Source organism: Balaenoptera musculus, chromosome 16, assembly GCF_009873245.2.
Source record: "Balaenoptera musculus isolate JJ_BM4_2016_0621 chromosome 16, mBalMus1.pri.v3, whole genome shotgun sequence".
Classification (NCBI taxonomy): domain Eukaryota; kingdom Metazoa; phylum Chordata; class Mammalia; order Artiodactyla; family Balaenopteridae; genus Balaenoptera; species Balaenoptera musculus.
The window spans coordinates 34,710,121-34,721,474 of NC_045800.1; the positions used below are offsets into that span (position 1 = coordinate 34,710,121).

The 11,354-nt window shown below is 37.5% G+C and overlaps 1 protein-coding gene across 1 annotated transcript in view; it reads right to left on the bottom strand.

The window, feature by feature from the left end:
- Positions 1-10,921, bottom strand: part of KIF11 (kinesin family member 11) — a 57,490-nt gene extending 46,569 nt beyond the window's left edge. Inside the window, exons 1-8 of the mRNA XM_036829726.1 lie at positions 10,611-10,921; positions 6,603-6,735; positions 6,279-6,376; positions 6,112-6,190; positions 4,834-5,019; positions 4,587-4,711; positions 2,014-2,104; positions 1,220-1,462 (exon numbers count right to left, since the gene is read on the bottom strand). Of these exons, the coding sequence (XP_036685621.1) occupies positions 1,220-1,462; positions 2,014-2,104; positions 4,587-4,711; positions 4,834-5,019; positions 6,112-6,190; positions 6,279-6,376; positions 6,603-6,735; positions 10,611-10,687 (1,032 nt within the window). The 5' untranslated portion in view covers positions 10,688-10,921. The remainder of the gene's footprint in view (positions 1-1,219; positions 1,463-2,013; positions 2,105-4,586; positions 4,712-4,833; positions 5,020-6,111; positions 6,191-6,278; positions 6,377-6,602; positions 6,736-10,610) is intronic.
- Positions 10,922-11,354: the final 433 nt, after the last annotated feature.

Below are 11,354 nucleotides of genomic sequence, written 5' to 3' on the forward strand. Positions count from 1 at the left end.
AATTAATTAATTTAAAAAAAATGTTTAGACTTAGATTTTGGTGATAGTTGCACAGCTCTGTGAATACAGTAAAATCACTGAATTATATACTTTTAATGGGTGAATTTTATGGTATGTGAATTATATCCCAATAAAGATATTTTTTTAAATGAAAGGGGAGTTAGAGACCTTTCCTAATTCCATTTAAAGCACATAACCCAATAAAAGATTTTACCATCTTTGTTGTTTCTCTTGGTTTTCCTACCTGTTCCCACACATCCAACCCCATCTTCAGTGCTCTCTAAGCAGCCTCTAAAACAGTAGCATTCACTTAACCCACTTCTAAGTCCTCAATCAGACCATCCACTGCTAATGACCACAGCAATTTTCTTTGAAGACTGTGTGGAAAAATGCAATTAAGTAACTAGTTTGGTTTTTTTTTAATTGGGGTATAATTGCTTTACAAAGTTGTGTTAGTTTCTGCTATGCAGCAAAGTGAATCAGCTATATGTATACATATATCCCCTCTTTTTTGGATTTCTTTCCCATTTAGGTCACCAGAGAGCACTGAGTGGAGTTCCCTGTGCTATACAGTAGGTTCTCATTAGTTATCTATTTTATACACAGTAGTGTATATATGTCATTCCCAATCTCCCAATTCATCCCACCCCCCCTTAAGTAACTATTTATTTATTTTTTATTTTTAAATTTTTGGCTGCATTGGGTCTTCGTTGCTGCACACTGGCTTTCTCTAGTTGCGGCGAGTGGGGGCTACTCTTCGTTGCAGTGTGTGAGCTTCTCATTGCGGTGGCTTCCCTTGTTGTGGAGCACGGGCTCTAGGGTGCATAGGCTTCATTAGTTGTGGCACGCAGGCTCAGTAGTTGTGGCTCGCAGGCTGTAGAGCACAGGTTCAGTAGTTGTGGCGCATAGGCTTAGTTGCTCCGCGACATGTGGGATCTTCCCGGACAGGGCTCAAACTCATGTCCCCTGTATTGGCAGGCGGATTCTTAACCACCATGCCCAGGAAGTCCCAGTAAGTAGTTTTTTAAGATTAAAAACTGTCAGAAAGGAGAAAGACAATTTTTTCAGTGGTGTCCTCCTCTACATGTCCACATGCAATGTCCAGATTCTTTTTACTGTAGTATAGAATGAATGAAGCCAATTGATGAACTTTAAAAATATGTGATATTAAATAAGAATTATAGCTACTACACTTCCGGATACCTTTCAAAGAGCTTACCTCAAGATTGAGAGATGCAGGAGAAATTGTTGCAATTATAGATGTTCTTGTACGCCCCCCAAGAGAGTCCTGGAGAATTCTAGTTAGTTTAGATTCTCGATAAGGAACATGAGGTGTTCTTTCTACAAGAGCAGTAATAACCCTTCCCAAAGTCAACAGGGATTGATTGATATTTCCAGCTTCCCGAGCTCTCTTGTCAACTGCTCCAGAACGTCCAATGTTTTCACTTCCTGCAAGATCAACCTTAAATTTTAAAAATAAAAGTAAGTTCTCAGTCTATTGGATTTGGAATAGAAGACTTTCATTCTCGTATTGTACATAAATATATTAAATAGCCAGTAATTTTTCTATAATTAACAATCCACTACAAACCTAATAACCCAGTGACTACAAAAATATTGTCTATAAATACAAACCTTCAAGCTGCTTTATGAGGTGATAAAGAATTAAACATTGGAATAGAACTACCATCTGACCTAGCAATCCCACTTCTGGGTATGTATCCAAAGGAAATGAAATCACTATCTCAAAGAAATATCTGCACTCCCACATTCATTGCATTATTCACAATAACCAAGGTATGAAACAGCCTAAGTACCCATTGATGAATGAACAGATAAAGAAGATGTGATGTGATACACACATACACACTTGAATATTATTCAGCCATGAGAAAGGATATCCTGCCACACTGTACATTTTAAATACATAATTTTATTTGGCAATTATGCCTCAATAAAACCAGAAAAAAAAAACAGAAAGAATGAAACAGTGGTATTAAGGTTGATGCTTACCAAGTTCAACTTTCCAATTTTAACAAGCTCCTCTCCATCAATTGTAGTTTCTTTCATATGTATGGTAACAGAGAAAACTGAGTGGGAACGACTAGAAAACAAGACCAAGTTGCCCAGTCATTATAATACAAAACATTATTTGCTTTCTATAAAATATTGAAAACAGCAAAGAAAGATCTAAATCCACCAGGGTAGAAAAAGATAGTATCAGAGAAGATACTAATAAGATTTTGGAAGACAGTGGATGAATAGAATGCTAGGTTTTTGTTTTTTTGTACCTGCTGCCCGCAGGGGAGATCCCAAAAGGGAAGGCTTGCAATCGATCTTTCTACTTATAAGAACCACTTGAGGGGCTTCCATGGTGGCACAGTGGTTAAGAATCCGCCTGCCAATGCAGGGGACATGGGTTCAAGCCCTGGTCCAGGAAGATCCCACATGCCGCAGAGCAACTAAGCCCGTGCACCACAACTACTGAGCCTGCGCTCTAGAGCCCACGAGCCACAACTACTGAAGCCTGCATGCCTAGGGCCCGTGCTCTGCAACAAGAGAAGCCACCGCAATGAGAAGCCCGTGCACCGCAACGAAGAGCAGCCCGCCCCCAACTAGAGAAAAGCCCGTGCACAGCAATGAAGACCCAACACAGCCAAAAAGTAAAAAATTTTAAAAAAAGAACCACTTGAAATGTCATTACCATAAATTCAAACAGCACCAGGCAAGCCATCTGATTACTCCCCTTCAAAGTCAATTGTTCTAAAAGTACATTGCTCTGCTTTGAGAATGTCATCAGAGATAGGTAGCTCCTTCCACTGAACAGCAGAAATTAGTAAACAGCAGTGTTTACCAAAACACTACAAGATAATCACTGCTAGACTATAAAGTTTTCCAAAGTCTGTCTTATGCTGTATACTGACATTCAACTTTTATCTGAGAGATATCAAAATCATATAGACAACCAAAGACATCATTCCTTTCTGCATCAGTGACATTTGGTAAATGACATTATGTTTGTTAATGTCATTGATGGTTGGCATATGGTAATTTTTAATTTCCTCATTTGTACTTTTCACGTTACTTGGAAAATTTTACAATAAGTATCATTTTTACAAAATTATTTGAATTATTTTATATAACAAAAGAGGAAGGGCACATGGAAAAATATAAACTATAGATTTGAATTATAACATGCATCTCATGTTTTCCTACCATAATTTATCCATTCTTAATTGAAGATTATGGAATTAATGTAATTAAGCACAAAAGTTAACTCTGATTTTGGAAAAATGAATTACGTTTTCCTTCTCTTTATCACATACATTCATAAGAAGAGATCTTTATTCCAGTCTATGTACAAAAAAGGGAATCCCTAATTATTCAAATTTACAGAATAAGAATTTCATATTTCAGAGAAAAGTATTTAGAGAAAAGAAATTTTCTTAAGTTCATTCCTCAAATTCTAAATAAAGTTATAAACCAATCATTTAATGAAAATGGAAATTTCATTCTATGATTGGTTTATAACTTAATTTTTTAAATGGAAAGCTATTATAGGAAAATTTAATTAAAATTGTAAAAGCACCCATAATTCCATGATCTTAATTACTTTCATGTTATGCTATTTTTCTTCTTTCTTTAAATGCATACATATTTTTACAGAGTTGCAATTATAATCGTTATAGCATATTGTAGAAATGTCCAACTATAAGAGAGCAAAGAAATGAGAGTTAGCCCTAAAAGTCATTTTGTAGCTCAGGGAAAATGATATTCAGATAAGTTTAACTACCTGAAGTAACATATTTAGTTAACTGCAGAACTGGAACTAAACACAAATATCTAACTCCTAATCCATAGCTCTTTCAATTACATTCTGATGTTTCCTTCAAAGACTAGCAGAAAAAAAAATCACCTCTGACTTGGTGAACTGCATTTGGAGGGTTTGGGATGCATCCTATAAGGGGTACTATCAAATATGCCCCTTTCTCCTCTTGAAAGCCAGTGTTAGTGACCATTTGTGTTCCTACATTAAAATGAAGCCATTTGGGGAAAAAAAAAAAAATCACGTTGCACAACCTAAATATATACAATTTTTGTCATTTATACCTCAATAAAGCTGGAAAAAAATAAAATAAAGTCATTTGATTTTCTTCTAATCCTTACTCAAATCAGGGGTTTTCAAACTGTGTTCTCAGTACACTGAGAGGCTCCAGAAAAGTGCTCAGGGCAAACCTTCCTAAGGCTGAGGAGGTTAGCCTCTGAGCATCCCACTGCCAAATCAACTACAGCAGCCACATTTTAATCTGGGCTCCCATGTATAATTTCATTTGGGAAAAGAAATCTTCTCCTTAAAAAGACTTAATACTTCTGCTCAAGTTCAACTTGTCTTTGTTCTCCTTTCAACATTCTCCCAACATTGGTGCTCTCCCTATAAATCTCAAGCCAATTACTAAGGCATGCAATCTAGCATACAATCTAGACGTGTGACTCACATACCTTGACTCACCCCACTTTGATTCCCCAAGTTCATAATTCTTCTTAAAAAGGAAATGGAGCGGTGGGGGAAACAATGGCTTTCTCACCTAGAGTAGGCATTCATCAAAGTTGCTGCAGTTGTCCTTTTTGCTGCCCCCTTCTCCAAAATTTGATAGACTTCATCTTTGTTGTGTACTGTAATTTCTTCTAAACCTTTGATTATCACTCCCCTCTGACAAAATATCAAAAAAGCATCCATTAGATTGGTTTAAAATATATATATCTATATATGGACTTCCCAAAGTATCACACATTAACATTTGGAGACATTTCATTCTCAAAGACTGAAGTTACCTTGTTACGGGGATCATCAAACATCTGTAGTCTCTCAGAAACATCAGAAGATGGATTAAGGAGATCAAAAAGCTCTTCATTATAGATTTCCAACAGTGACACTTTGACTGAAAATTCAGTACCGTTATCAGTAAGTTTCTCAAAAATTTGATGAAGAGTACGTGGAATTATACCAGCCAAAGGATCCTGAAATTGTAATGTTAATAAAGACTTTAAAGAATGCCGTTTACTGCAATAGTTAAAACACATATAACAAGGGCCTCCTTTATAGTATATTTAAACATAAGTATGTCAAAACAGGTTTAAAAACAAAACAAAAACTAACCTGTTGGAGAAGCCAAGCCATTTACAACAGTCTGTTTAATAGTAATTATTCTTCCTTACACCTTCCACAAATCTGTCATTCCTGTCAGCCACTTTATGCCTGAGCATTACACAGAAACCAATTGAACCAAGCTACTTATAAAAGCCAATTTCAATAATCCTTTCCAAGTTTTCTCATGAGAACATAACACCATCATTTTAATCAGAAGTGGTTCATCTAACAGTATATTCTCTAATTCTGACATAAAACAAAGTTGTTTCTCAAATGTCTAAGCATCCTTAATAAAACTGTTACGACTCTCTAAATTTTGAAACTGTGCTTTAATCCTGTTCCATATCTCCTATGATTACAATTCCATAACTTTATTATCCATGCATAAAGTAAGTTAATACCTCAGGTATGTAACCACTAGAAAAAAGGATCTACCTAAATGTTGATAATATGGAAAATTAACTTAGTCATTAAACTCATTTAAACACATTTGATAGAAATCTTTGTGAAACGTACTATGTGCTTTCTATAATATCCAACAATACAGCTATCTTAATTTCTTGAACACTCAAAGCCATCATTAATAAAGTACCATACCGCTTCCCCCGTATGCTAACTTTATGATACTAACTCCCGCACTGCAAGGTTTTCCCCTTCAAGCCCTACTCACATTCCACTTTCCCACAATAGTCTGCTCCAACTATTCTCTCCGAAACAGACCCTTCTCTTATCACGTAACTGTGCCATATGTATTGCTCCTCTCTCTCCCAATAAGAATGTATGTTTCTTAAACAAAAGCCATACCATATACTTTAATTTTACTGTAGTAGTAGTTTATCCTAAATTCATGTTTGACATGGGTACTGTGATCTTTTCCATTTCAAGACAGGCCTTCAACCAAGTTTTATTTGGCTATTCTTCAGCCACTTTAGAGACAGAAGTCTGTTATAAACAATAAATACCTCCTCCCAAGTATATTCTTCATTAGGGGACCTTTCACCTTCCATTGTAAAGGTTTTTCCAGTGCCAGTTTGGCCATATCTGTCAAAATTAACAAAAGTGTTAAACAAAAAAATGAATACACTCATCTAAACCTTTTCATCAATTTGAAAAATAGTGTTTCACTCACGCAAAAATAGTGCAGTTATAGCCCATAATAACTTCATCCAGAATTGGACAAACGACACTTCGATAAACGTCAATTTGTTTAGTAGATGCTCCAAAAACCTATCAAAAAAAAAAGGCATTTCTTAAAAAAAAAAAACTTCAGAATAACTTTAATAATTTTGTTTTTAATATATTAACTTATTCAGCCCACTAGAAACCATTTGACAACTTAAAGGATTAACTGAAATTTGTAACTGTACACTAGAACCTACAGAAAATATGTGTACTAGGATAACTTTACATTAGTGAATAATAAAGAAGTAGAAGCATTTTAGGAAGTAAGTACCATATCAAAAGTATATGTTTTCCTTGAGCTTTTGTCGGCCAATCCTCCAGTTCGTACACTAACTTCTTTCCGTATGTGATCACATTCTACTACAGAATGGGCATTAGCTTTCCGCTCTGCCAAATTAAATGGTCTGTAAAAAGAAACACACAAGGTTATTCAAGAACTCTTAGTTATCTGGTTACTGATGACATTTTTGTTAATACCTCAGACAAGAACAATGTGAAGTTTTAACTACATTGTTAGTGATAGAGATTAAATGAGGAGTAAATGACACTGCTAAGGCAGACAGCAGAATTTTAAGGTTTCAATTCCCAGAAATAAAATTAGTTTCTTAAAAAGTTTTGAAAGACATGTACAACTTTGACAGTTTCTTGGAGTAGATGCTAACAGAATTAACTTGTAAAAAATGCCAAACTTATTTTTTAGAATTCTATTTCCACTGTTCTTAGAATCCGGTCAAGTTAGGTTATGATGTAGTAGAAATAACATGCCAGATTTGCGTTCAAAATATTAACCTGCCAGTGGATAAATGGCACAAAATAAAAAACAGATTAAAATAATGACTAATACGTTGAGTGCTTACTAGGTGTCAGGTACTCACTGTTCCAAGTGCTTCACATGTATTAACTCAGTTTGTCCTCACAGCACTGTGAGGTCTAGTGGGGAACAGTGACATAAAACAAGTGATTATAAGAGAGGTGATGTTTAGAAAGGGTACGTAAAAGGTAGGAACATACAGCAAAAGTTTAATGTGGCCTTAATTGGGACAGGGTGGGAGAGGGGAGAGGCATGGGTGACGGGAAAGACTCCCTGTGAAGTAATCTAAGATAATAAATGCCTCCTTAGGCATTTCAGTAGAGTGAGGACTCTCCATCCAGTCTGCTTGGGAAATGTAGCTCTTTGTGCCTGTCTCCTCATTTGAAAATTAAGGTTGGTAATAGTACCAACCTCACAGTGTAGGGAAAGAAATCCTGTTTAATTTATTGTTTCCCCAGTGTCTACTATGCTTAGCACACAGCAGGCACTCAAATATCTGTTATACTACACTGCTTAATAAATGTCATCCTAAGGGGAATGATCGGAAAGCTAAAAAGAACCATAGTCCACAGAATAGCATCTATAAGATATTGATATATTTAACGCACGTCTGGGCCAAAGGGAAAGGTGTACTCTTGACCTGAGTTCATTTTTCCCATTCATTATCACATACTGTGACAGGAAACACCAAATAGGAAATTATCTTTCCCCTCATTACTAGACGAACCTAGGTGCTATTTATTTTAAGAAGGATACCTCAATGTCCTCTGGCATGCCCCACCCCCTAGCATGTTTGACTGGTCAGAAGACCAAATTTGTGATCCTGGGAAATTTAACTCAGTAACTTCCAAGTAATATTTGGTCATGCTGTCATTTGTCAAATGTACTGAAACCTACACAATGCACATAAGTCACAGTATGCAGTATTATTAAAAGTTCAACAAAATTAAGTCAATACCAACTTGTACTGAGGTAGGACAAAAGTATCAAGTGGAATGAATTCCTCTCATGTGGTTAAACCTTTTCCAATTGGTCTAATCTCTTGCCTGGATGTGTGATTAAGTTACCAAATGAATACCATTCAAGCTGTCAGGGCAGAGTAGTAGAAATTCACACAAATCACACATTCCTAAGAGCTATCAAAGCTCCCAGAGAGAAGCTTAAGGGACTGTTTGCACTACAATAAAGAGTGCTGCTAAGCAACTATTTTCCTATCCAGACTTCTTTAATTAGATATTGCAAGGTTTCTGCTGATGACACTAGCAAACCCATCAATTTTAGTTGGCCTCACTACAGTATATTAAAATTCAAACAACCAAAATGGTAAAGAAAGACTGAGGATTTTAAAAAAAAAAGTCGTGTCCAGCGGACTTTTTGAATGAAGTGCTAAATCCATTCATTCATTCCATAAATATTCATATAGCTGTTGTACAAGTAAAGAACATCGTAAAGACTGTATTCATTGTAATCAAGTAATGAAGTCATCTCTTCAAATTTTGCTGATCTCTTAGGCTACAAAAAACTGTGCCAATTAAAAGTTTAAAACTGGGGGAAAAGGGCTTCCCTGGTGGCACAGTGGTTAAGAATCTGCCTCCCAATGTAACAGACACAGGTTCGAACCCTGGTCCAGGAAGATCCCACATGACACGGAGCAACTAAGCCCGTGAGCCACAACTACTGAAGCCTGCGCGCCTACAGTCCGTGCTCCACAACAAGAGAAGCCATCGCAATAAGAAGCCCACACACTGCAATGAAGTGTAGCCCCCGCTCACCGCAACTAGAGAAAGCCCGTGGGCGCAGCAGCGAAGACCCAATGCAGCCAAAAATAAATAAATTTAATAAATTAAAAAAAAAACCGGGGGAAAAAATCAGATAAGAGTATGTGACAGAAACCACATATGACCTGCAAAGCCTAAAATATTTACTATCTGGGCCCTTTACAGAAAAGATTTGACAACCTCCGAGGGCCTCATAAGTTGTTTATTTAGTAAAGTTTAAGGACATATTTGCATTAGGAAGGCTATTTGAAAAAGAAAAGGCTAACTTGAAAAGAAAAACATCTCTTTATACTGAAATTATTGTAAACATTAGACACAACCTAAGCAATTTTCATTAGTGATAAAGTAAAAGAAATCTTTTTTAAGTTAAGCCTTGAAATGTATGGAGATAATAAACATGAAGTTCAGGATAATGTTTAACTCTTGGGGTAGAGAAAAGGGATGCGGAGGGATACTCCGGGACTCTAGATGTAATGATTGTTCTGTTTCTAATCTGGGTGATGGATACGCAGATGTCTGTTTCATTGTTCTCTATAACTTTTTAAAGGTCTGACATATTCTGTAACTAACAATAAAAATGAAATTAAAGAAAATAAAGCCACACAGAAAAGGTAATACCACTTGACTTTACTAAACAATCAAAAATCATCTAAAAATTTGCATTTGAATATAGGCTGTTTTTTTTAATCTTGAAAACAAGTAACTATTAGCAGAAGCCCTAGAGTGCAACTAGAATGTAATTGGCTAGACTTAAGGTTACCACCAAATGTCTTCTCTGGCATCTACTTTAGAAAGTTAGCTATTACCTTTGATATCTACAACTCAAGTCACCAAAGCTGTGTAGGCAATAACCTAAGAAAGTTTGTTAATACACTTTTTAAATAACCTTTTAATTTTAGAATACGTTTGGACTTACAGAAAAGTTTCTGATAGTTGGTAGTTTTTAAAACAACAGCAGCAAAAACAGACATAAAAAACACACAAATACCAGTAAACCGTGGAGGGCCTCAAGTATGTTCAAGTATGTTCTTCCTCTCCTAGCTCATTTTAAAATTGGGAAGTGATATGGAAACCAATCAGGGGAGAGTTGAACCCTTTCACCCACTCACTGGGAAATGTAGCAGAACTTAAGTTTTCTCCTTGATCTTAAAAACATAAACTCACTCTACAACTTAATTTTTAAATTTTAAATACAGTGATGTTTACTTGTTTAGTAGGGATTAAGGAAATATTCCATCTAGAATAAAGAGAAGAGGGGACTGATTACGTTTTTAGAGGTGATGGAGAGGATGGTAATCCCAACATAAGTGCTAAAACATCTGTAAAGTAGGTGTGCAGTCATCTCCAAACGGACCAACTGCAAGGAGTGACACCTAAATCTTTGTCGACAGCAGTTTTTTAGAAAAGAACACATTTCACTAAAGAACGGCGACCAAATTCTCCTTCTCAATAGCAGTTTAAACTATAAACTCAGATATAAATGTCCTTTCTTCTGAAAAAAAAAAGAAAAAATACTAATTTACTCCTCACAGCAACCTGGTGTCATTTTATCAAACAGAACGCAGATAACTATGAAACAGGAAGGTCTGGTCCCTTCAGAAATTGCAAACAAAAGCCCTCTCCTCGGACCTCGCAGGAAGGAGCCCTGCAGCAAAGCCCGGGGCTCGGAATCATGCCAAGCTCGGCCTACCTGCATCTCACCACCACTTGGATGTTCTTCCCCTTCTCATCTTTCTTCTTCGCAGATGAATTCGGCTGAGACGCCATGACGGTCCCCGCCGAAAATTCAAGGCCTGGTCGCGGACTCGGGCGCCGTGGGGCGGGGAGCGGCTCGGCGGCCGGCGCGGACCCGGGTGCCCTCCTCCCCTGTCGGGTATTGGCGTGGCCGGGGAAATCGCTCTCCACCAGGGACTGTGACTGGCCCCGGCGTCTGTCCTGCACCCGCCCGAGCCTTCGAATCACCGACCTAGTCTCCGCCCGAAGCCCAGGAAACCAAGCAACGACTCGGCGCCTCAATTTGAAAAAGGAGCCGAGTCTCCGGGCCAATTGCAGCGCAGGCGCGCAAGGCACCATGGGACGCGGTGTCGTCACCAGATCCCGCCCCCGGGGCGTGGCCCGCGGGAAAGTAAATAGCAGATCCGACTGTGCCCACCCGGAACTCGTAGTCTAGTGGGAGAGACGCCGGGCTTAGTAGTGTTACACTTCAACTTGCTCAACTTGGTCAAATTACATCGCGTCTCTAAACCAAAATTTTCTCATCTGCAAAATGGGAATAATAGCAACCGTCTCAGAGAACTGTGTGAGAATTAATGAGGTGGTGCGGATAAATAGCTTAGACTAGAGCATGGAAGCGCTCAGGAAGGCTGGCCGTGATTATAATTGTTATTAGAGAATTGTAAGAGAGTGCTGTGGAAGCACAGAAGAGAGGTGCAAA